Raw genomic sequence first — 27,646 nt, forward strand, 5'->3', positions numbered from 1 at the left:
GCCTTGCTGTAGGGTGGATGGTCGTTCCCCCCCTCCCCCCCTTTGTATCCAACACCCAGCTGCATTAGGAACAGACAGACCGACTGGTCTGCAAACGCTAGCGAAGATCGTCTTTGCCGAAGCGACAGCTAAAAAAGGTATTTGCTTTGCCCCACGCGTTTTATTGGAAATGTGCACATTCTGCCCCACTCGTTTTGTTTTACAAAACCTCTGTTGTTCAAAATGGCGGGGGTCATAAACTGAGCACCTAATCCCCTCCTGTACCGCCTGAGCCCACGAGGCCCCTCAGCAGCCCCTCTTAAGATAATAAAAAACTGAGATAAGACTCCCCTTGGTATGCAAGTTCCTGCGCCGGCCGAATAGACTCTGAAACTACTCTTCCCTGCTCGGATATCAGTAACAACCAAAAGAGGACTAATCGATCCTCTCCTCCTTGCTCCAAGCAATAACAACAAAAAAGGACTAGCGTCTCCAGACCTATCTGGCGGCCATTTTAGACTGACCTCTCTCTCTACTCAGCGGCCATCATGGACTAGTCATTGCCTTTACTGCAGTTTCTATTTTATTTTTATTTTATTTTATTTTATTATTACTGGCTTCCTACATTGTATGCATTGCTATCACATTACTATCGTATATTCTAGTGTTATATCTGTTATTGCTGCAGTTTGTATGCACATTTATGGGATGCAGTAACTCATTAGTAGTTTAGCCCTATTTTAGCCTGTATTTTATATGCGGCAAGCTGCACATATCTCACCTCTATCCCCATCATTCACTGTCCGCTACCGCATTTATTTATTTGTTGGTTTTTCGATGTAAGCTACATCACGTTATTGCACTGATTATTACTACCTCATTCAACTCGCTCTGTCATGTAAGCTGCACACAGCCACTTTCTACGCCTAGACTACACTGCTGTTACCTCGTACATTCTAATATGTAACTTGGCTTCCACCTAATCGGTCCTACCTCTCATAGTTGGTTTCACGGTGTAAGCCGACTGCTACCTCGTATATAGGATACATGTGGTAAGATGCACCTACGCACTGTCTGTTCGGGGAGCACACCGACTTCTACTCCTTATATCTTTGATCACTCACTAGCGTCGTCCTTGGCCCTGTAACTAGCGGCTGACAGTTTGTACTATCGTCCTGCTTCCTACACCTAACTCCAAAATGGAGCTCAACGGCAAGCACACTTTTAGAATTAACTACCCCTCCACTCCTCTCTCCAAAAATGCCACTAAACGTTTTAAACACAACTTCTTGAGGTCGCACCCTGAAACACCCTTTGCCGACACTTACTTCTCATCGGGCAATGGAGCTCTGAATACTGATATCATCTTCCACACCTCACGCAGAGCCCAATGGAGAAAAACTTTCCTATCCCTACTCACAGTCTCCACCACCAGGAAAACAACTCATGGCTTAATTCTCACCATCACACCTTCCCACCTCTTCCCTGGCAGGTCTACCATTACTATCTACAATAACGGGATTGTCCTAATCCAATCCACGGACAAGAACCTGGATTTACTAGACAACCTGTTCCCCAAGTTCAAAGAGCACCTCTCCAAGCTGCGGACCCCTACACAGAACTCCGCCAGCACTAGCACCCCTGACGTCGCAGCCACCACCTACTACACTTCTACCCCCAGCGCCCCAGTAAATGGCCCACCTGCTGTTAACGCTCCCCACTCCCCAAGGACAGTCACAAATATATCCAGTGCATATACTAGCAGCCCCTCTAACATGACCCTTCTTATCCCCACCCACACCCCCTCCATCCCTCTCCCCCCGGACAGAACATCCCCCACCCACAACACACCACCATCTGAACAAGCCACCGCCCAAAGTTTATCCACCCCCCACTCCCATCCCCCCATGACAGACACCTCTCACTCCCCATCTCCCTCTCCACCCCCACCCACGAGTCTCACACCTGACACAACAACTCCCACCCACAACACGCCTACATCTGCACACACCATCACTCAGAGTTTATCCACCCCCCCCATCCCCCCCACGGCAGACACCTCTCCCTTCCCTGCCCCCTCCCCACTCCCACTCACAACTCTATCTCCCTCCCAACAAAAGATACAGAACATACCTCCCCCCTTACCTTAGCATCCCCCTCTCTCCCACCTCCTACTCTCAGCCCTCACTACCCTCCTGTCTCCCCCACTGTCTTCAGCCTTCACTCACTCTTCTACTCACCAGCACCGTCTCCCACTGAAGTCACTACCTATGCCTCCCAACCACAGCCTGCCACACCTCCAATACCCTCACCCCTCGCCCACAAACACGTCCACACCTTGAATACCATCCCACTCACTAGCACCGCGGAACCCCTCAACAACGCTAGTATATCCCCCCCCCCCCCCCCCGATACCCTGCCTGCTCTCCAGCTCACTACTCCACCACTCACCAACGGCTCTCTCCACCAACACCTTCCCCAATGACCCTCCTGACCTGACTTTATCCACCCTCCAACAAGTCAAAGAGGAAATCCTACAAATCAAAAAAGACGTCCACGCAATCAAAGACCTTCTCTCCTCACAGCCCAGTCTATCTCCCACCACCCAACTACCCTACAAACGACGCACCCTCCCTACATACCCTCGCCCCCGACGACACCAGCAATGGCCTACTATCCCCGTTCGCAATAATTCCCACCGCCCCCGTCGTGTTCTCAACCCCTTGTCGGACCGCGACCTATGCTCTCTCCTACGCTCTTATGGCCCAGGTCCGGTAAAAGACTTTTCCAACTCACACATCCCCATACCCACAATTCTTACTAACCCTCTGAGGCTCCCAACACTCAACAACAGAGGCTCCGTCCCTAACAACCTCAGAAAAGTTCCCCTTACACTAGAAAGCTCGACCACCCTTCTCTCTCCCAAACTCAAATGCATCCTTCTAAACTGCAGATCGGCCCAGAGACATTCCTCAGACATCACGGATCTCGTCTCAGATAGGGAGCTGGACCTAGCCATTCTAACGGAAACGTGGTTCACTGAAGCCTCTACCCCGATTATGGACATACTAGTCCCCCCCAACTATCACATCATTAGGCTGGACAGGTCTCCTGGCAAGACGGGCGGGGGAATTGCATGCATCTTTAGGAGCAACCTTTCCGTTACTCAAGTCACCTCCCCCTCCCTTTCCTCCTGTGAACTCCTCTGCCTCGACATCACCAGTGAGGGCAAACAAGTCTGTGCTTTACATCTCATCTATCACCCGCCTGGTGACAATCTCATATTCACCCAACAATTCATGGACCTGATCACTTCCAATGCCGGTCGGCAGACCACTCAAGTATACCTGGGTGACTTCAATCTCCACTGGAACGATCAGAAAGACACCGTGGTGAATAGTCTCAAAACTTTCCTCAATGCGCTTGACCTCACCCAACTATGCGATATACCAACACACGACAAAGGCGCGATACTCGACCTCATCATTGCCAAAGAGAACGCTATTCAACTGGAGGCGATTCTACCCTGCGATTGGTCAGATCACCACATTATCACCTTCTTTATCAACGAAAAAGTTAAACCTAACCCTACGCAACCAATCAAATCCAAAACATGGAAAAGGGATTTGAAGAATCTTAACCCCTTCACACTACCTCCCCACATCGGCAACCTCCTCCTTCCCCCTTCAGGTGCCTCAGATGTTCAATCACTGACTGACCACTACCTTGACTCTATGAATACAATAGTCAATGAAGTCGCCCCTCTGCAACTGAAGAGAGTCTCCAACAAAATTTCTAACCCCTGGTATGATGACAGGCTCAACGACGAAAGGCGTAATATGCGAATGGCAGAGCGCACCTGGAGATCGGACCCTTCAGCACTGCATCTCAAAAAGCTTAAGAACAAGAGAAATGCCTACTTTAGGAAAATAAAGCGCACAAAGTCGGACTTCTTCAGCCGCCAGTTGGACCAAGCGAAGAACAGGCCAAGAAAGCTGTTCGAGCTAATCAAGACCCAAACAAAGGCACAACCCACGCAATCAAACAGCACAACAAATGACACCCCACACTGTGAAGTCTTCTCTGCTTTCTTTAAACTAAAGACTGACAACATAAGAAATGACCTCATCATGGATGGAAGTCGATACCCCAACCACACCAGAAAGGCAGACACCCAACCTAAAAACAAGGCATCCTGGCAGTACTTCGATACCTATTCGGAAGAAGCAATACACAAACTGCTCTGCACCTTGAAGCCCTCTAATCACCTCACAGACCCTCTACCTGCTAATGCTGTAAAAGACTTTATCCCCCTGCTCCTCCCTCTCTGGACCAAGATCATCAACAGCTCTTTACAACAAGGCCACATTCCAGACTCCCTTAAGGTGGGGCAAGTCACGCCTACACTCAAGAAACCTACAGTTGATCGTCTGACCTAAACAACTATCGGCCCATCACCAATATCCCCACACTGGCCAAATTGCTGGAGAAATGTGTCCAACTACAACTAACAAAACACATTGATCAATTTGACCTCCTCAACCCTCATCAATCAGGCTTCAGAGCGAAACATAGCACTGAAACAGCTATGACACACATAATTGATGACGCCCTCCAAATTCTGGATCGCAATGAGTCCTGCCTCCTCATCCTTCTTGACCTCTCGTCTGCATTTGACACGGTCAAACATGAGAATTTGCTGGAGCTGCTAAGTACTAGAATGGGGCTATCGGGAACTGTTCTCAAGTGGTTTTCGTCCTTCCTTCACAACCGGTCTCAGAGGTTCAAGATCGACAATGTGCTATCTACACCTGTGCCTGTAGATCTAGGTGTTCCACAAGGATCCACCCTCTCCCCTACACTGTTCAACCTCGTTATGGAACCGCTCGCCACCTTGCTTCAAGCATCCAATGTACAATTCCATATGTACGCCGATGACACACAACTCTATCTAAAGTTACAATCCCCGGAAGATATCAAACATCTGAATTCCACGCTTATTAACACCCAATCTTGGCTGGCCGATAATCACATCAAACTAAATGCTCTGAAAACTGAGTTCCTACTCATCTCACCCCCGGCGAAAATCTCCACCACCCAAACCTGGCTCAACAACCTAACCGCACTCAATGTCCAACCTACCATCGTGGACTCTGCGAAATCCCTAGGCATCACACTCGACGCCAAGCTCAACATGCAGCAGCACGTCAGCAAAGCCACAAAAGCAGCTAATTTCCAAATTAACACGCTGAGGAAAATTAAACCCTTCCTCCCGGCCAAAGACTTCCAAACTGCTGTACAAGCTTTAGTCATCCCTCGAATAGACTATGGAATTGTGGCCCTCAGCGGTCTCCCGCTATCAACAACAGCACCCTTAAGAGCCTCCCTGAACGCTGCCGCAAGACTCATTACTGGCTCTAGAAAGCATTCGCACATATCCCCAGACCTAAAGTCTCTAAAATGGCTGCCTTTTGAAGCCAGAATACAGCTAAAAATTGCAGTTATGACACACGCGGCCGTGCACCACAAGGCACCTAACTACCTCGCTCAAAAGCGGTCTATATCAGGAGGTTCGAGATCCAATAGGAGCACAAAAAATTTTCTCCTGAAACCTCGTAGATTCCGGAAAGTGAAAACTTACAAGCGCTCCTTCTCAGGGATGGCTCCCCGGATCTGGAATGCGCTCCCTCCTGAAACCAGGCTGATCTCCTCCACTGCACTCTTCAAGAAAGAGGTGAAAACCATCCTTCTGGCCAAGATCTCCTGATCGTTATAGATGTTGGTACAGAGACTCTGCATTGCTTTGTATCACTGCTCACCCTATCCCCTGGCACTATACTCTACTTGTTGGGGGCACTACTACGCTACTCTCTTACTATCGACCAAGATATGATACACGCTGGTTTACTGATCCACCTGTACGCCTTTGTAGAGTGATCAATGACCTGTGCTGTTCCTATATTACTCCCTTACCTGATTGTATATGGATTGGTTTTATGTATGTTTTTATTATCCATGTTATTACCATGTTATTGACTATTATACTGTCTCCCATTATCTCTGTTGACTCCTACTGCCCCTTCCCTGTCTTTGTGAAGCGCTCTGATATCTGTAAGGATCCTGTTCGCGCTATATAAAACTTTGAATAAATAAATAAACCATGACAAAGAATTCCCGCAATATAAGGTCAACACAAATAAAAGTTCTGCTTAGTCATTACAAACATTTTATTGTTTTTAGCACTCAGGTCAATGAGTTATTTTTGTGGCACTTAATGTAAGTTATTGTTATGGTGTTTGTTGGGGATAGGTTTAGGGTCTACGTAAGGGTAACCTTTAGATTAAGGATTAATGCTAAGGCTAAAGGCTAGGGTTAACGTTCGGGGTAGGGTTAGACCATTTATGAAAGGGGTCTGGAGCCATCGTATAAATCTTTTTTTTTTTTTTTTTTTTTTTTTTTTATAAATCACCATTTTACTGTTCACAAACGTCTCCCAGGCGCATTCAGCTTGTTAATCCCTCTGCTTTAACAAATCTTAGGCCTTGAGTGTAAAGATAATACTGAAAGAAAGAAATCAGCTACTTCACAGTAACAATGAACCACTGTATACACAAGTTATATAACTTTATTACACTGATATAGAGTACATATGCACCTCACTGGTGGTGTAAACTGTGTGAATGACTAAGGAGGTGTACAGGCTTTTAAAGCTTCATATTTCTATATCAATTCAAGGGTGAGTTAAAAAGCACTATAATGCTTAACCTCTTTCCTGATTTTTCTGGAATCAACTACTTTAAAATTGTGCAGTGCTGCGGTTTTCCTATCCGTCATCTGCTTAATTACAAAGCACAAATCTAAAAAAAAAAAAAAAAGGCCTCGGTAAGAGGTTACACAAATTGCTTATTAGTCTTGCTGCCTTAAGGTGGATTGCTCTCAGAGACTGATGGTTTAATAAAATGAAAGCCCTGAGCTATGCATGGGTAAAAAGTCTTTGAATATACAGTGGCTTCTAAAGACCCGCTGAGTTCCTCCAACAGCCACAAATAGGAGGAGCTTGGATTACAATTTACAAGTATCGACACAATGGAGAGGGATGGGCTCCAAGGTCAGCTCGTTCCAGCGAAGGAGGACAATAAAGGAAAGCAAAGTGAACACAAACCCTGATCTGCAGAGTTAACTACAGTGGAAAGAAGGGTGCAAAATAAAACTTGAGAATGAAGTGCTAGCAGGAAGTCCTGAGGTGGGGGTGGATCCTGAGGGAGGGCGGAGTAGAGAGACTGTTGGAGATCAGTCACAGAGTATGACAAAAACAGTTCTAGGAGCTCAGTGTAAGACCCAGATGCCACCAGGGCAGACATGTGAGACTGATACAGTCCCAAAGACTAGGAGCGGAGGGCAAAGTGGAAGACTGTGGGAACAACGGCTTCCCAGTTTCCTTTCTAACTAGAAAAAAGGGTAAGATGACTGTCTGCTATGACTGCTATATACATAGGCTACATAAAAAGGCACAGATATTGGTTACCAGCTCAAAGATGATTTAGGATGCAAACAATTTCACATATGAGGTTTTTTTGTGGGTGGGAGCAGAGTCATATGCTATCTAACACTGTAAAAACAATTATGACATATACTCCAGCAACAATATAAAGGCCTTGATTGGACCGTAAAAAGCATCCAGTCAAGGCCTGGAAGTTCAGAACTGAGTGAAGGCACAAATTCCACCCCAGTGTTTTAAAGCTCCTTTCGGATCTTCTGGTCGGTTCTTTTAATGTTCAAGTCTACTTTATCCACTTTGGTTGTAAGCCTCCCCAAAATGACATCCTGGTCGTCGATCTCATTCTGCAACCCCAGTGCCAGGTTCTTCAGTCGACCAAGACCTGATGACATCACATCTGTGTTGAGAGAGGAAATAGTCAGCATAGTGAGGGAAAAACCCAGTGCTCTCATTGTCAGCTTTTCTGAGGGAGGCATGCAGGGAATGAGAAGGATTGCCCAGGGCAGGACTGGGTCCTAGGGTAACAGTGCCTCACCTAAATTGTTGTCCACCTTTTGGTGGTAATCCCGGAGCACTTGGTTCTTCGGGTACTGCTGGGAGCTGGAGGAAGAGGCACCGATTGCATTGTTGCTAAACTCTGTAAGGTAAAAGGACTCACAATAAATGCAACACAAACAGTTGGGTCTGACAATTTGATCTGTTGGCTAAGTTGTTCACTTAAAAATCAGAAGACTCTAAATTCAAACTTCATCACATGACAATTGTATAATTCACTTTATCTCTATGTTCCAGATGCCTTTCTATTCAATATTAAAAAACAAGGACTCACAAAAACGAAATGTCTATATAAAGCATTATATAAGAAAAAGGCAATTGTGGTGGCAATAAGGACAAGCTGGACTCTCAGAATCCCAATGCTTCAATGGCAGAAATGCAGAAGACCCAAACCCAAGCACCAGGAGATTGAAATATACTCTATTATTCTGCAATTATAAACAGAACATTCACACAATTAAAGAAATGGACTGGGTTGCATATTTAATTTTCTCCTGGACTGAGGGCGTAAAACCCATTGCCCAGTATCACTGTATGACTTCATTGCATTGGATTTTCTTCTTCAAATTTCACACCCCCAAACAAGTATGTATGTGCCTTACTGAGCTGTATTTCAAACTGAGGCTTTTTTGGGCGTGGGTACTGAGATGGCTGCTCTCTATCCCTGTCGCTGCACTATATCCCTGTCCTAGTGACAGCCACAGAATAGCGTTCAGCCCATGGAGCCTTTTTAGCATTAGCTTAAAGTATATCTACTCCAATTACATTTTTATAAAAACCTTGAATCATTTCCCCTTTGCATTTTAAGCGTGGGTCATGGTGGATTTGGCCTATACTCATTTTGGACAAGGAAACGGAAACCCTGCATTTTTAAAACATACCTCCATAGCAGTATGAAAGCTAAGACACAACTAAATTAAGTAACATTTTTAAAAAAGGACATCAACTCCTATAGTTGTGTTACCCCTAAAATGTCTAGCTGATCTTCTCTCCAGAAGTCAGAATCTTATATGGCATCAGAAAGGAAAAGAAATGCCAAAAGCCATTTATATCTGGTGCTCCATGCAGCACAAACAGGCTGTGGGGTTTGGCCATTTCACAGTACCTTAAATTCCAAGAGGAGCAGAGTGCTGGAAGTGAGAAAGATAGGGAGTTTTTGAGAAGGAACAGAGTAAGGGGACTGGGAAAAGAATGGCGAAAAGACGAGGAGGGGTCTGGAACAAACATTCATAGGATGCAGAATTCTAGAGCTAGGAAAGTCAGAAATTCCAGGTGTCGTCTGGCTCCTGTTTGGGCCATCCATGAACTACCAGCTTTCTCATTTCTTATACACATCCAATGCAAGCTGGTCTCAAAAATCTCCTAAACTGAACCACCCTTCTTACTAGCACCACATCAACCTCCTTCTCACCAACCTTTTTGAACATACATGCAGACACAGTTCACAGACCAAGTTGATATTTTAAAGTGAAGATGTATTCCTTACTCCTCAAATGCACCAAGTAACAAGCAGGATGCCCCCTTTAACTTGTGTGGTGTATGCATGTACCACAGGTTAATAGTCTGATCTTACAATGAAGAGCATTTCATGGACAGACCCTAAACTACCAGACGACTCGACGATGTGCTCATGCCTGTTCCCACCTGAGTAGTGCTCCCCTGAATCTCTAGGTCCCTGTGATACAAAAGCTAGGTTTACTTCATGAATACTACCCCACAACAAAAACAGAGTCCCAACATTTCCATTCTGCTCAAATGATTGAAGGGATTCTCGTTTAGGAGATCGATCACTCCATTTGCAAATCTTAAATTATCTGGGGGCTAAAAGAACAACCCGAGCTTCTCCTCTTCCAGAGGTTATGATGCATTCAAAATCACATCCACCATGCAAATTTTAGGCATCTCTTTCTACAGGGTAGCACCCATATATTTGGCCTCTGGTACCGTAAACAGGTAGTTTCAGATTATTATAATGTTTTTAACTTTAGACAGGATTAGCACAAAAACTTCTCAAAAACACACTTCCTTACACCTCTGTCTTGCACAAGCATGAAAACTCCTATGCCTGCTTTGCAAACCTCCCGAATCAGCCTTTGAAGAAATGCTCACAGTAAGGCAGAGCTCAACCTACAAATTCTAACTGTCCTTACCAGCATGATAAACTATAACAGTGGCATCCAATCAGAATGTAAATGGATTGGGTACGAAGTATACAATATGTCGCAAAACAAACAGTTGCGACGTCTAGGGTCGCTTGCCCCTTATAGCTTATATGGATCTTATCTTGATACAGTCTTTTAGTCCACAAATGGGCAGAGAATGCCCACACTCCCCTCATCCTGAGTGCAATCACCATAGCTGTCAATCACTGCAGGCAATGTGCCCGCTATCCATATCAGCTTCACCAGTTCTTTGATTAAATGCTCCTGCTAAGATTTGAAAACTAATTGCATTACATGCGCCACAGTTTCTGTTTCTTTAAACTATGTGATGGGCAAATCCTTGACAATCTCAGCCAATAAAAGACACCACTGGGATACTTCTGTAAATACATATAATTTCCTTCACATTCATTGAGAGCTCTGACACCGACGCCCATTTTTATTTTTAAAACGATTTCTGGTGCAGTCACCCGCGCATGGGCAAACCATTTTCTGTCACATATACCTGGACTGCGGTTTACTTGTGGAGCGCGATCTTTGCCCTGAACACATCAAGCTCTTTACTTATGACGAAAACATACATACCAGGTTGAGCATCACTCAAATAGGTTTCTCCCACGCAGTACACTTAAAATACCCATTCAAATACACATAGGTAGATGAGCTGGAGTCCAACATTATTCTCAGCTGGCACCCACTCACTAGAATTGTTTTCCATTATGGTCTCAAACTGCAGCAGCAACTCATGTATAGCCTTGAATGCCCCTCTCCCTTTCTAGGGTCACTCGTGAACAGCGCTTGTGTAGGCTCTCATGGACATAATGCAGAAGAAAAAAAAAAAAAAAAAAAAAAAAGGTTTTGCAGCTTGCACCACTCTTTATCCACATACTCTGCAAGATCAACCGGACTATATAGAGGATAGGATTAAAACAGCATTCTTTTGCTTACAAGAAATTTGGGAAGCGGAGCACAAAGTGAATCATAAAGACATCAAATTATCTTCCTCAACCAACCCCTTTAAGTCATGCTCTCTCTCTCTCTCAATGTCTTGGCAGCACAGACCCCTCTAATATCCCTAGACATACTTAATTATGTTGATGTGTCTCAGCCTCACATTAGCATCTGCCTTACATAATGGCTTGTTAAACGACTTGGCACATTCTACTTCTTCTGTGGCTGTAATAGTCTCTTCTAGGGCGGGGGCAAAGGCAGTTAGCTACCAGCCTTTTCTTTGACAGGAATCATATGTGTAGCGACTTAGGATGCCACTTTCTCACCCCCCACTTTAGCCCTCACAACAAACGTGGGCCTCTAAATAACTACATCTATTCGTGCCCCAAAACATCAACATGATCATGCAGTCTCTAATACATGCTTGGCCTCGCCCTCTCCAACTCCTACACCCCCCTGTGGGTTTGATACACAAGACGAGCAGAGCCAAATATTAGGGGCAATTCAGAGCCAGTTTCAGCATTTCTTCCAAAATACAAACTTATTGACATGATTTGCGCTGCCTTCTTGGCATTCCACCTACCAACTAAATGCAACTAACAAAAACATGTAACCCAAAAAGATATAACAATTTGGTTCATAGTGTGACTAGAAACGTCCCTTCCCTTGAGGATCCAAGATGCATAGCCCTAGCTTTGATATAAGCAAGTCTAGGAGCGTCCCTCCCCCCGGAGGACTCATGATGCATAGCCCTAGCTTTGATATAAGCAAGTCTAGGAGCGTCCCTCCCCCCGGAGGACTCATGATGCAAAGCCCTAGCTTTGATATAAGTGTGACTAGAAGCGTCCCTTTCCGGAGGAGGATCCATGATGCAAAGCCAAAGCTTTGATACAAGTGTGACTAGAAGCGTCCCTTTCCGGAGGAGGATCCATGATGCAAAGCCAAAGCTTTGATACAAGTGTGACTAGAAGCGGCCCTTTCCGGAGGAGGATCCATGATGCAAAGCCAAAGCTTTGATACAAGTGTGACTAGAAGTGGCCCTTTCCTGAGGAGGATCCATGATGCAAAGCCAAAGCTTTGATACAAGTGTGACTAGAAGCGGCCCTTTCCGGAGGAGGATCCATGATGCAAAGCCATAGCTTTGATACAAGTGTGACTAGAAGCGGCCCTTTCCGGAGGAGGATCCAAGATGCAAAGCCAAAGCTTTGATACAAGTGTGACTAGAAGCGGCCCTTTCCGGAGGAGGATCCATGATGCAAAGCCATAGCTTTGATACAAGTGTGACTAGAAGCGGCCCTTTCCGGAGGAGGATCCAAGATGCAAAGCCAAAGCTTTGATACAAGTGTGAGTAGAAGGGCTCCTTCCCTCGAAGGATCCAGGATTCAAAGCTCTAGCTTTGACATAAGCATGACTAAGCGTCTCTTCCCTCGAAGGATCCATGAGTCAAAGCTCTAGCATTGATATAAGCGTGACGAGGAGCGTCCTTTCCACCGGAGGACCCATGATGCAAAGCCATAGCTTTGATATAAGCGCGACTAGAAGCGTCCCTTCTCCCCGGAGGATCCATGATACAAAGCCATAGCTTTGATATAAGCGTGCCTGGGGGGGTCCCTTCCCGCGGAGGACCCATGATGCAAAGCCATAGCTTTGATGTAAGCGTGCCTGGAAGAGTCCCTTCCCTTGAAGGACCCATGATGCAAAGCCCTAGCTTTAATATAAGTATGACTAGAAGTGTCCCTTTCCCCGGAGGCTCCATGATGCAAGATTTTAGCATAATTTAAATTTTTTAGTTATAACACCAAATAGGTGCTGTATGTATGTATTTTATATCCCTAGCATGCAGTGTGTGTGCAGCTCTATGGCATAAAAGGAGTGGTATCAGGGAGTTTAGGCCCTTGGTCCTGAAGAACAGTCCTGGGGTAATGGCTTGAAAGATGTAGACTCATAGGAAGGCAGGGACAGGATTACCTTGCCTTCCATCTTCCCTGTTTTTAATCATACAGACTAGAGGACCGAATATATAACACTTTACCTAGTAGGCATGCATTTTTCTTTCTCACATAAAAGACACCCACTCTTATTTTTTCACCATTTATATAAATCTGTAAGTGCTCCAACGAAGTTCGTAGGTTGCAGAACGCCCGTATCATCACCTCCACAAACACCAACATATCTCACCCTGAAGCCTACCTGAGCTCGCCAAACAACTTTGTACCGTTAAGAGTTATGTTGGATTCTAGATTTTCGCTTGTCTACATGCTCATGTACTGGGTATACTCATCTCTAGCATTCTTCTACGAGGCAACTACATACAAGTAGGCAATCCGGATATGCCAACAAGATTGCCTACTTATATGCTGAAGACGTTCAGGTGCAAGAATGGCCAATTCTTGGCTTTGCAATCCTGCACTGAGAAACCATTTCACAAGCTTGAGTATACATGTAGGTGCAGGAAGTCACAAACCAAAAGCAAAAGGTTTACACAGTCTCCCTAAGCAACTTTCCAGATCGTGACAACATTGGATGAGGACTCACAATCGTAAGCTGATCTTGGACAGTGAGGCAAGAGAATAGAGGCACCAGTCAACTACTGCCCCACTCCAAAAAACACAATGCTTATTTTGGGTTCTCAAAAATAAACCTTGGCCCTCAGGGCTGTGTATGCAGTATCAAGTACATTCAATGCCACTCTTTATCCAAACAGGGCAACAAAATCCCAAATGTCATCTCAACAGTAGCTACCCATAAGGTGCAGCTGATCTGTTTAGGAACTGCATCAGGCTTCATGCATCATGCTTGGAAAGCTCTGGCTAATGCAGAAGCACTGGGTCATTTGGAAATTTCTAGTACTAGAAGTGGTGAACTTACCATCTGTGTTCAGTTTCCGTAGGTTTGGATGGCTGGCTTGGTAATTGGCTTCCTGTCCCTTGCCGGCAGCAACAGCGTCTTGCAATCTGGCAAGAATGGGAGGAAAAAATATAGAATTGCAGACACCCAAAAGCTTCGAGGAAGGTCAGCAAGACACCTTGGAACATTTAATAATAGGGACAGCGAGAACAAATAAATAATCAGGAATGAGTTACTAAAAGAGGGTATCCGTTGTTACAGTGATAAGAAATATTAAATAAGGGAGGCAGACCATGGATAAAAATCAGGGATATGATTTCACTGATATATGACGATGTGTCAGTTTGCAATATGTTTGAAATTTGGATTACTGGTAGATTTTGGTAACTTGCCCAAATGTGGCCGACGCAGCATCTAGGTTTAAACAAAACAGGTTGTCATGTAGACTGGTTTGACTACATGCAGATTCATACAGGCATCCGGCATGCCTGCATGCACAGTGCCAGGCTTGTGATCCTGCTCTTGAATTGGACATAACTTGACACCATGGCACCTTGGTGAAGTCCATGTGTGCTTTGAGAATACCGATTCATTCATTTTAGCGCCATCCGCGATCACACCGAGATCTCCACAAACAACACCTGGACAAAACAAAGTCACTCAAGATGACTCTGTTAGAGAAATAAGTGATGGGTAGAGCCTCTTTTGATTAGTCTGAACTGTTAATTACTCTGGATAGCATTCCATTCCATAGCTTTTCTTTTAGGCCACAACAGAGTAGATTAAAATGGGTGAAATTGTGAAAAGCACATTTAAATAATAATGACCTATTTTAACTCTGTTATTCATGTGAAAGTATCCCTCTGCCAAAAATTGCTTTGAGAAGGATACATACCGTGAAATAAGGAGAAAATATTGTTAATGGTACACCCAAAAAATCCAGGGCAAACATCCAAGTAGGAAGAATATTCATTCCAAGGATCACTTTGAAGGAACAACCAAAGAGTGACGTTTGAAGTCACAATGGCACTGCAGTCCGCGGCTTTGGGCCACGTGGCACCAACTACAGTGCAAAACACCCTTAAGATGCAATAACAAATATCTCTTTCACACAGCATGCTTAAAAGTAGAGGTATATAGGCAATAGAAGTCTAGAGTGTAGATGACGGTTAGAGTGAAAAACTTGGCATGATAGCAATTAATGGCAAAGCTGGGGACTACCCAGGTTAGAGTCAAGTGGAAAACAAGCATTTGCAATGCAATAGGTCTCGTTTTAACGCAAATTTAAGCTATAGGCCTTGTAAATGACAAAGCCTTTTATTTATGTTCTAAAAACCAGAACGCAAAAATAAAGGGCATCATCATTTACAATGCTAATAGTTCAGACTCGCGTAATTGCGAGACCTATTGCATTTCCAATGCTTGTTATATCATTCGCTGTATGCATCTCCATCCACAATCTACAAATATCTTCACCACCCAAAGTGGTGTCAACTCAAATGATGCAGTCCTCTCGCATTTTTTTGCAGCCTTCTCGGATAGAAATATTTGTGAATGTTCATCAATAAAACAGGAAATATCCAGTAATTATTAAGGAACACTAAACAGTGCCTACAGGAAGAGACATGTTCACCTCCTATGGGTCTTCTGGTAACCATCAGTGACGTAAAAAGTAATAGGCGGTACTCCTACGGTTTAACAGATGCAGCATTCCGTCTGCTAAGAGGAAATGTTTTCAAACGTGATGTTATGCTGGAAAGGACAGTGCGCCTGTGTGCCCATAAACAGCATGGCCTTGACCTAAGTGAATCAATGCAGAGGCAATCGCACAATGAAGTTATTCACTAGTATGTTCAACAAATGAAGCAAAGCTACCATCTCACGAATGAAAAATATTGGTGTAAAAGGCAGCAGTGCTGTTAAGTCACTTGACAAACAGTGCAACTTCTGTGAACACGTGTTAAAAGTTGATGCATAGATTACTTACAACAGACTCCTCTACACGCAAAACGTGTGAGTCCAACTAGTCACCGAGTACTGTAGAAATACAAATGTTGATCAGACAACAGATTTCGCCATGGGATTTTAGGAGTGGGAACGAGGGAGAACCGAGTGACCCAAACAATAAAAACATTCATATTAAAAGGAAAGCAAACATGCTTTTTGCCGCACTGCAGCTACCGGTATGGACTGTCACGACAATGTCTCTTTGTTCGCACTTTAAGAAAAGAGCCCCAATGAAAACAAGCTCTTAGCATTGCTGTGGAGAGCGGGGGGGGGGGGGGGGGGGGGGGGGATAGAAAGTGAAAGCGGGCATGGCGTGTTGTGCGCGTGAGAGGCACGGCATGGGGCGGCAAAGCAATTTCAAAGAGTGGGAGGGAAGGAGCGAGCATATGGGGATGAGGAGTGAGTGAGGGGGAGAAGAAGCATTTGATGTGGTGATGTGGTGTGCGAGGCATCTGTAAAGTAAAGTAATCTGTAAAGTATACCCTAACAAACATGAAGCGCAGTGTCCAGCAGCCACCGGCCGGCCACAGGGGAAGGAGGGAGATGAACGGGTGGGAGTGTAGACGCTTTACAAAAGAAGCTGCTAATTAAATACAAGAGCGGCCGGGAAGCGGCCAGGAAACACAAGTACGGCCGGCCACATAATTAGGGGAGGAGAAGCCGCACAGCACACGCTGGGCGAAGCCCTTTGATGTGCTGTGCGGCCGCGATGCGCGCTCTGTGCTGGGGGAGGGCCATTAGGAACAGGAACAGATGGCCATGAAAGTGTATGGGCCAAATGCGCGTGCCTGTACGTGCACTCGAAGAAAACGCCACGGACAAAAGTGGTGGTTTGACTATCCGATGGAGCACATGAATTCTCCCCCTTTACCATTGCTTCGCAATGGAAAAGGACGAGACCTAAAAAGGCTACAGTTTCTAAGAAGAAATCATCTGCAAGTAAGCCCATAGCAGGCAAGATTCCGTCCAGCCCCTGAAAGTTTACAAGAAATGGACAGCTACGGATACACATGGCATGATGTAAACTGAGGATATGCCAATATAAGGAAGTGGGGATAAGAATGAAGCAGGCGATCATATTACACATCCAGGATTTCTAGAAAGGCACAATTATAAAATAACTCTGCTTTAGGTCTCTTTCTTAAAAGCATCTTATGGATGATGCTTGTTTGCAGGGTGTGGTTAACATCCAAACTGAGGAGGAATACAGTATCTTAGCGCGTCCGATGATAGCGGCCTCAAAACAAAGATTACTGACAAGAAAAAAGAATTAGAAAACCTTATAAAAAGTGAAAAAGGCCAAACGTCCCAAATGTTCTACAAGGATGAAACTTTAGGAACTGGGGTTCTGTTGTTTCTAGTAGACAACATGTGCCTATTGTTCATAGACCCAGTATTGGGGTTTGGTCCCATGGGTAAAGCGAAAGAAATTACACCCATCTAGAAAAAAATTATTTAGCAAAAAGTTGGGTATTGAGAATTTCACTCAAACAGCTGAGAGACAAATTTGTTATTGGAAAGATCGTTGAGTAAAGGCAAATTATGTCTTGAGGTGTGTGGTGGGGTCTTCAAAGCACATCCTACACATTATTTAGCAGGTTTGTTTAGTGGAAGGTGAACTTTGTTTAGACTTGGCTGTGAACGCAGCAACATATTGTGGTAAAACATATATGGCAAACACTATCCCACTCATATTACTAGTTGTCTACAAATAGAACGCTATTTAAGGGGTATGTGGGGGCCTGCAATCATTGTCTTTGGTTTGCGGGCAGTAACATCCATTCAAATATTAGATTTTTAGATTGAGGCCGCCTGTGCAGTAGTGGGCAGTTCCAAAGATTCAGTTGTGGATGGATGTATGGGAGAAGTACAATGCATTTACCTGTTATTCGGGGTGTACTCTGGAGCTGCTGCAGCAGCTGCGGGTGGCTCAGCAGGTTTCGCTTTGAAATAGTTGACAAAGCCCCCAAAAACACTCTTGATGTTATTGATGTGCCTCTGGCTCGTCTTCAGATCCTGCTCCATAGAATCAACCATTCGCTCCGTCCGCTTTAAGGCCTCTCCCTGGCGAACAAGCTCCTGCAGAATAAAAGAAGAGGTTATGAGGGACAAAAGATGGTTGAAGTGCTTAGGAAAGGGAAGCGGTGCCATCATTAGACATAGACAAGAATTCAGGAGGAGCCATCTGGCCTGGAAGTCCAGGAAGCAGGGACAGGAGCACAGGCAGTATGGCCAGGTGCCATGGAGGAGGCAGCAGCCAAGGGCCCAGAACAGAGCAAGGTCATCAGAAGGGAGGCTAGCTGCCCTACTGGAGGAAGCCAGGCCAGGATTGCTGGAAGTGGCAGCCAAATCATCAAGTGGAAGGGCCAGGCCCAGGACAATGGGCCACCAAAAACAATAACAGGGGTCCAGAAGGAGGGAGCCAGATCAGCAAGCGACATACAGGAGCCCTCGGAGAGTGACCCTGAGCATTGTGAGTAGGGTCAACTGCTCAGGAGGAGGCAGCCTGGCCAGAAGCCGAGCAGGCAGTAAAGCCATCATGAAAGAGGCCAGCAGCCCAGGAAGAGTCAGTAGGTGATCCTAAGGTTGGAATGGAATCCCACAAGGAATTTATAGGGCTGCTGTGGGTCATGGCTAAGGGCCCTGGGGGAACTAGGCAATAATGAGACAGAGCCAGGCGCCTAGGTGCAGAACCATGTCATCACAAATTCAGAAAATAAGCCTGTGGGGAGGGTGCCAGGCAATCATGTAGGAGGAACAGGAGCTCAGGATGATTGTGCTTGTCCGGTACAAGCATGGTCAGGTGTCAGCAGGAGGGAGTCTACATGATGCACATTCTGCTGCCCAGGAGAAGACAACCAGGCCACATGAGGCATGAGCCGGACAGCCCATGAGGACAGAGCAGGGCCATCATATGATAGTGACATGACCCAGAAGGAGAGAACCAGGTCATCACAAGCAAGGTCAGACACCCAGGAAAAGGCAGCCAGGAAGCGAAGAAGAGTACTGCGCCATTGCAGGCAAAGTCAAATGTCCAACATAAAGGGAGCTGAGCCATCATGGACGTCAGGAGATGGTAACATGAACATTATAGTCAATGGAAGGCTTCAATATAAATTGGTTTTAGGAAACTGAATGGCATAACAAAACAAGCATTTACAATGCAATGGTCTCGGCATTATTAAAGGTAGAGCTATTGGCATTGGTTATGACTTTTTTTTTAATCATTAATAAATAGCATTGTCATTTACATTGCCAATAGCTTAATCGTTAAATAAATGGCATTGTCATTTACAATGCCAATAGCTTAATCGCTCGCATATGCATCACCTATTGCATTTACACCCACACACATACAGAGCCACCCACACAGAGTCATTCACATAGAGCCACCCACACACACAGAGCCATCCTCACACAGACAGACCCACCCACACGTAGAGCCACCTACAAAAAAAGTTATCTACACAGAGCCACACACACATATATAGCAAAGTGTCTGTCTACACCGCAACCTGTAACACAGTGTGATAACATTTTGCTTTTAAAGGCCTCTTGGCTTTAACGCATAAACCAGGCTTTCTGCCATTGCTGAAATTTTTATTATACACTGATCGACGTAACCAGAAAGCATACAGTGATAAAATTACAAATGTATAGAAAACGAAATCTCTCCGATGACTGCTTGAAAATGATTACCACACTGCAAATCTATCTCTGGGGTTTGTAAGATAAGGTTACCAACACCAAAACCCTTGCCCACTATTGTAAGGATTACCATAATGCAATCTTCTGTCCCCATGGTTTGAGTATGCCTACCAGGGCAATATGTGAAATTCTGTGTAACAAAATAATTCTCTGCAGGCTTTGATAGAGAGTAATCTATCTGCAAATGCTTGTTGACTTTAATATGTGCTTTTCACAATAAATATGTCAGGCCTACAATCTTCATCGAAACTTATCATATTAAACTGATCAGGCCTATGCCTTTATCATTGGCTTTTCACACTAATCAACTCAGTCCTGCTGCACTACCAATAACCTTTCCCCCGAGACGAAAAGTGCAATAGAAGCACTTTTTCAGTGGAAGCATACACCTTCTGGCCAATCAAATTATGTACTCAATGACATCAATATGTGAACAGAGCCAAATCCCGCTCTTTGTAGTATTTCTGAAAGTTATTTTCTTTTGATCACATAAGGTATGAGGTAACTGCGCTGTGAAGCCAGACCTAAAAAGGACAGCTATTCAACTGACTTTACTGATGGAAGGCATTCAGTTCTTGCAATATGGAGAAAAAAATGGCAGACATTGCAGCCTTCAGTTGACAAAGCAATTTTTTTTAGCTTAAATATAGTGAAAATGTTTTCACAATAACATACAGCAGAATAATAACAGAGAGTGGCAAGGAAAGTGAGGAAACAAATCCACTCCACGGAGTGCCGAATACTCTGCAAACTCAGCGAACGGAGCAGAGTTCACAGCCAAGGCCAACTACCAGTGGATGGTGCTCTGATGAAAGAAGGGAAAGATGTGGAAGAGGAAGTGCTAGATTGTGCTGACCACAATTCTGATTTAGGCCTTAAAAGTCATATTTCAGCTGGAGGTGGCTACTAGGCTTTTTACCATGGTGACTGACTGACTAAAGATCAGTGGAGGAGCCTGATCAGCAAGGAGCTTCCAGTGTCACATTCATTGCTGAAGAGCAGTAGTTCCGTTTTTGAAAGATTCTGCGATTGTATGGACAGGGCACCTGATCCTCCTCCAATTTCTCCTTTCTGAAGCAGAATATATGACTCCCGACTAAGGTTCATGGTATTATACCTGTGTACTAGAATTATCTTTTGAGGCAACGTTGCAGAGCCAAAATATACCTATCCTGCACCACCCAGACCTGCATTCCAATACTCATCTTTGCAACTGCTTGTCTAATACTTTTGGCACTAGAACTTAGCCGATGGGAATAGACTTCTGAATGACCCTCAGGAAAATACACCAGTGCAATTTAGCGGAAACACCTCAAGGGTCACTTGTTGCCATAAAATATAAACAGAACCAGGCAGGGCCACTTAGATAGCCTGCTGTTGCTATACATGGTTTTAGCCACATATAAAGACGAACACATAACATATGAAAGGCAGCCTCCCAGGAACCCATTCACATACATCTATCTAAAGATCCCTCTTGTGTCACCTCTGTGGCTGACAGGGTCCCATAGAGAAAGCCCATGCCTTGCTCACCTTCCCTTTAGCTGAACCTTTTTGCTTGGCATGTTAGTGCAGCTGTCTGCCGACCTAATTTGACCTATTCTTCAAATAATAAACAATATGAGCTGTGGCTCTAACCACAGAACTGTTCTCTGACGCCTCATATTGACTGTTTGGTGTACAATTCGCCTTCCTGTTTAGTGTTTGCATTGCAATGCATCAGGGTCGATTTGACACTTAGGAACTACGCTGTATTCTTTACCCCATAAATGCACTGTATGTGGAAAACGATGGTTTTTGCTTCATTTTTCCACTGCAGCAGGCTTTAATATATTTTAGTCAGGACTGAAAACACAATCCAGACCTATTGGCTTTGCCAATTATTGTTTCCCTGGTCGCTACTTCAAGACTGACAACGTTCTTTAGATAGTGCCCATCGCTGCCAAGCCATCAGGGGTAACACAGAGGAGGCCAGCATCACTCAGGTGATGCAGGCTGTCTGTGCAAGGCATCCGTGGTCCTCAGTCCTGAGTCTCAGCCTCACCCAAGCAGTCTTTAAAGAAGGCAGGATGTGGTTGTGCTGGGGAACCGCTGCTTCAGTGTCCCAGCTGGCCAGCAGCTGTGGGGCATCCCACCCACGTTCCGGAAAGGACCAGGCGGTGGCGGTATCCAGCGCTGCGGGCTTTAAGAAGGGCGGGTCCTCCGAGGTCTCACACCTGGCAGTGATTAAAAACTGATTGGGAAACGGTGCCCTGCCGAGCTAAGTACTCGGCAATTTACGTCCTTAACGTCACAGGCACAAAAAAACACACTGTTCGATTTGCCAAAAATGACTGTACAAATCCTAACGACAATGCATCTCAGGGATTGAGTTGCTGTTTAAATGTCACGTTTTACTTCTTCCAGTCCTTAACGGTGTTTACTTTTTTACAGACGATGTAATTCTTAGAAGAGGCGTGCACAATTTTAATTTCTGTTTGGGTAATTACGTAAAGTGATCAGAAGATTATGAAAAATTGTGTGAAACGTAAATCTGGCATTGGTCCACTTTTTTTTCCTATTGTGAAGTGTTATGTTATGTTATGTTATGTTATGTGGTTTTTATTAGGCGCACAAATGCTCCAGCTAAGGAGCGTCTTGGCGCCCGACAAGGCAGCTACACAACACAACTAAATAAAACAGCACAGAACACACTAACTAAGGGAATAAAAATGTTTTCAAGGCACGACGAAAAGAGAGCAAATCGCTCATAGCGCGAATTGCCGGGGGTAAGGAGTTCCACAGAGCGGCGGCCCGCACTCGAAATGAGCGCCCACCGGCCCTGCTTCGCTTAAAGCGCGGTACCACGGCCAATTCGAGATCTGACGATCTTAAGGGTCGTGCCGGAATATAGTTGGCCATGAGGGTCGTAAGGATCATTGCCGGGGACCCCTTCAAGATCTTATGGGCGACGCAGAGTACCTTAAACTGAATCCGCTGCGCCACCGGGAGCCAGTGCAGTGCTCGAATGGTGCTAGAGGTGGGGCAGAATCTTGGAAGGCCCACCACCGCTCTTGCTGCTGCATTCTGGATCCGCTGCAGGCGCCCTATCTCAGCTACATTCAGACCGGCCAACAAAGAACTAGCATAATCCAATCTGGAGATGACGGTCGCTTGGATCATGAGTTGCCGGGTGGGGGCATCGAAGAACTTTAGCACAGGACGAAGCCCACGCAAAATGCCGAAGCAGCAAGCAGCCGTGCGTTTAGTGTGGCATGCAAACGTAAGGGAAGGGTCCAGCCAGACCCCGAGGTTTTTAAGCTCGGTGACTGGGATGGGAGCGGAACCCAGCTCCTCCGGCCACCATCTCTCTCCCCACAGTTCCGGTCGCCTACCAAATACCATCACCTCGGTCTTACTAGCGTTTAGCTGGAGACAATTAAGCGTCATCCATCTAGCGACCGCCCTCAGTCCTTGTTGAAACCTAGGAGCGTCGACCTCCGCATCCCCGCTGATCGTGACCGCTAGCTGGGTGTCATCGGCATATGACACCATGGTCATACCCCATAGTTTGACAACCTCAGCTAGCGGCCTTACGTACAGATTGAACAGCGTAGGACTCAGCGAGGAGCCTTGGGGGACGCCCAGGTTCAACGGGTGGAATTTTGACTGAAAGGGTGGGACGGTCACGCTAAAGGCCCGGTTTGATAAGAACGACCGGAACCAGTCGAGCGCAATGCCGGAGACACCAGCATCCTCTAAACGCTGCAGAAGGATAGGGTGCGAGACGGTGTCAAAGGCAGCGCTTAGATCTAATAGCACCAGCGCTGCCGTTTGTCCCGCGTCAAGCACGGAGCGGAGGTGCTCCACCATATAAAGCAGAGCCGTCTCCGTGCTGTGACCTGCCCTAAACCCATTCTGCGTAGCGTCGAGTATATCAGCTCGACGGAGATGTTCCGAGAGAGCGGCATTTACGTGTGCCTCCATCACCTTAGCCGGCCACGGCAAGAGTGAAATAGGCCGATAGCTCTCCGGCTTGCTTCCATCCAGGCTAGGTTTCTTCAGGATCGGACGTACCATGGCTCGCTTCCACTTAAGTGGAACAACGCCAGATGTCAGAGACGCATTGACCAAGGAACAAAGCGGAGAGATGTCATGTGCCGCCAGGTCCTTGAACACCTCAGGGCAAAGTGGATCCTCAGGGGACCCAGATTTCACTTTGCGAGCCAAAATGCCTAGGCTATCTAGATTTAACAAAGGTAGAGAACACAGCCCCTCAGATGGTGGAGGCTTAGATGATGTCATCACTGAGGGAACGACCACGGGGAAGGCTCGATAAATAGCATTCACCTTCTCCAGAAAAAACTCTGCCAACTTTTCACAGTGCTCCAGAGAGCTCTGGTGTGATGTTATAACTTTTTTGGCAGTGAGGTCTTTCAATACCTTAAAGATAGCCTTTGCAGGGTTCGAACTATTCCTGAATTGTGTCGCATAAAAAGCGGCACGGGTTCTACACACCACCCGATGGTACACCTTCACTGTAGCCTGATATAAGACTTTCTTAGAGCTGGAGTAGGCTTTGCGCCATGCCCGCTCTGCGCGCCTGCAAGACACCTTCAGGGCTCGTAGAGAGTCATCGTACCAAGGGCTGGCCTTGCCAGGACCAGTTTTACGGGTCACCAAGGGGATGAGGGTGTCCAAGGCCCTGGAGACCCAATCGGTGAACCTGTCGTACAACTGATCCGGAGGGCCTGAGACGTCAAGCGGGTCAGCTGATAAGAGATGAAAGAACTCATCTAGCTTAAGTTTGTTCCAGCGTCTTCTTGGAACAGAACACACCATTGGCTTAGATGGACTAGCCACGATAGGGCAGTGGAACTGTATCAAATAATGATCAGTCCACGCCAAAGGTGTGTAGCTGGTGACACAGACTTCCGTCAGATTGGTAAAAAACGGGTCAAGGGTGTGACCCCCTGAGTGTGTGGGCTGCGTCACCAACTGAGTAAGCTGTAACGCCTCAAGGTCGGCCAGGAAACTGGCGACTGAGGGGCTGCTGGAGTTGTTAAAGTGCAGATTTAGATCTCCAATGAGGGTGAAATTGGAGCACCCCGTAGCCAGATTACTAACAGCCTCGGGTAACGCTGCTCTGAAGGTTACTTCACTCCCCGGGGGCCGATAAATTACCAGTCCCGACAGGGTGAAGTTGGATGAGATAGCAACCTTAAACAAAGCGCTTTCGCACCCCGAGATCTTTTGCCCAAGCCATGTGGTAGGGTAACAGGACTTGACGGCAAGCGCAATACCCCCGCCTCTTGAGGTCCTATTCAAGGTGAATACCGAGTATTCCGGCGGGAAGGCCAGATTGACAATGGCCGTGTCAGCATCCTGCAGCCAGGTCTCTGTTACACAAAATAGGTCAGGCAACTCCCTGCCTAATAGATCATTGATGTCAAGATGGTGCTTGACAAGCGACCTAGCATTAAGATTCCAAATGCTAATACCTGGCACCGGGCTTAGAGGCACGCGCAGTATTTCCCTGCAGCTCCTGCTTACAGGGGCAGCCAGCGTAAAGCATCCGCAGCCACACGATAAGGGGCCGCTTAAGGGATCAACCCTTGGTGCACCATAGGTCTAAAATTGATGCAAGGGCGCGCTTCCGGTCAAAAAGAGCAACAAAGACACACGTGCTGCCAACATGTGTCACTCCTGTTCCGCCTCCTTGCATGTTATGGTGCTGCTGCGATAGGATTTTGCTTTTACCTGGGTGCCACCAATTACAGCATGTGGTGTAATGTAATGGCATAAATGTGTCAGTGGGTCATAAATGCTCATCCAATACTTGGCCTCTCTGCAGAGTGCGCAGATTGATGGTCACTTGTGTGTCAATTGCAAGTGCCATTGTATGTGAAAGTGTGAGGCAGGTATGCACAGTTGTTGAAATGTTGATAACACAAATGCTGTGTTTACAGTAGAGGGCGCATGTGTGAGAGAGAGGGGAGGTGACGCAAGCAAGCAGAAGGACAAAGAGGAGACACAGTGATGAAGTGGAAGGAGATGATGTGAGAGATGCCCATAGAAAATTTCATAAAGATGTGTGTGTGGGGGGGGGTGCAAGTGTATGAGAGAGTGAGACACCGTGGAGAACAGTCTTGTAAAATGACAGCATCAGAGTGGTTGTGTGTTTCACATTGACCCCACATAAGATGGCACGCCTTGTGTAGAATAAAACTCACACACGGCGGCACACTTTGTGAAGCACTCACAACACGTGTGCACACACTATACTGTCCTTACAGCACCCCACTGGGGACTGGTGACCCTGGGAAGGGCAGACTGAGGAGCGTCGGGCTGAAAGCTGCCAGCAGATCATGGTTCACTACAAAAACACTGCAACAAGATTCAACATCCTCTTTAACCAAAAACCCTAACACTTTCGGAAAGTAGCTGTTTTCTTCTGTCTTTGTATACACTTTCGGGATGGCGGTGCAGTCACCCCTCGGGTTTCCCGCCGCGGTCTGGAGGTGGTGATGACCTGACCACTCCGGCCACCGGAGGTTTCAGCGCCTCTCAGATGCGGTCTAATGTTAGGAGGAGGCGCTCCTGCTCGGCAGGTTCATGCGGCTGCTGCCCACACGTCTGCGGATGAAGGACAATCTGGGACGACCCTACCTTACTCAATGAGTAGCATTGAAGTATTATCTGTTAGAAGTACGCCAAGGGTTCGGATCGCAAGCACTTACGGAGTATCAGTATTAAGCGCGAGAATTATAGCATAATCACTGTTCACCCGCTTGGTCGCATTGTATGATCTTGGACAAATGACCCCACGTCCGCGTGGCGAAGTTTCCTCGTTCGCCACGACTGTAAGCACGTAGGAGCAGTCTGAAAACCAGTTTTCAGTGCTGTGCGATACTCAACCCTTGCATTTATTCAGACCCTGCAGCGGAACGCCAGGGCTGCCAGTTCTTCGGGAATCACAGAAACGCTCACAACAAGAAACAACGGCACAAAACGGCACAAACGGGGGCAGGGGCACGAAGAACGGCACAAACAGGGGGGCAGAGGCTTACCTCATGTCCTGGTAGACGCTGCTCGACCAGCAAAATGGCGGCCTTAAGCTTCCGATTTTTTCGGAATTGGGGGCGTGGTTTTGTTGTTCTGAGTGACAGACTACGTCACTGTCTAAAGAACAGCAAAACTTACGCCCCCAAATCCGAAAAAGACGGAGCCTATTCGGAGGGACGGCTCTCTCCTCTAATGGCTGGCCTCCATTTAGGAAGCCAGCCAATGAGAGAGAGCCAAAGGCAGAGGCGGGACTAATAGTCCCACTAAGAAACATAAAATCTCGGACTTCCGGTTCTGCCTTCGGCAGACCGGATATTACCTCGACCTAAATAGCCAGAGCTAGTGCCACCTTTGCTGAAATTTACACATCACACAAACAATGTTCAAAGAAATCACTGGATTGGTCTCTTATCACAAACAAAATACACTAAGTCACTAAGGTCAAAGGCAATTCTTATCACAGACGTGTGCAAGGTTAGTCTGATCACGCGTCGCATGACTATCACTGCCAGGCAGTGGCATGCAACCAGGTAATACAAACGCGAACTAAGGACTTAAGAGCAATCTTGGAACACAACCAGCTTATTTTATGTGCTTGCGGCTAGCAAAGTAAACCCTCTGCCCTACAGTAATCAGTGCAGTACTAGAATAGAGCAGGGTACTATCGCTTTTATTTTTAGATTAAAGACACATTTTGGAAGCAAATGTGCCACACCCACAGTTCAAAACTTATGTCGGATGAGGTGCATTGGCTATATAGGAGTTTATGCCGATCATTGCACATTACATTGGATCGAAAGGCCAATAGAAGCATCTGAAGCAACACTTCTAAGCTTAAAAAGGACATTGTACATGTGAAGGAGCTGGATGTCATATGGGTTATTCAAACAATATA

At 46.1% G+C, this 27,646-nt stretch overlaps 1 protein-coding gene across 1 annotated transcript in view; it reads right to left on the reverse strand.

Moving 5' to 3' along the window:
• Positions 1-6,586: 6,586 nt before the first annotated feature.
• Positions 6,587-27,646, reverse strand: part of SNAP29 (synaptosome associated protein 29) — a 36,094-nt gene continuing 15,034 nt past the window's right edge. The window contains exons 3-6 of the mRNA XM_078667863.1: positions 17,882-18,078; positions 14,014-14,099; positions 8,013-8,114; positions 6,587-7,874 (exon numbers count right to left, since the gene is read on the reverse strand). Of these exons, the coding sequence (XP_078523989.1) occupies positions 7,714-7,874; positions 8,013-8,114; positions 14,014-14,099; positions 17,882-18,078 (546 nt within the window). The 3' untranslated portion in view covers positions 6,587-7,713. The remainder of the gene's footprint in view (positions 7,875-8,012; positions 8,115-14,013; positions 14,100-17,881; positions 18,079-27,646) is intronic.

The sequence above is a fragment of the Lissotriton helveticus genome, chromosome 11 (assembly GCF_964261635.1).
Source record: "Lissotriton helveticus chromosome 11, aLisHel1.1, whole genome shotgun sequence".
NCBI classification, from domain to species: Eukaryota; Metazoa; Chordata; class Amphibia; order Caudata; family Salamandridae; genus Lissotriton; species Lissotriton helveticus.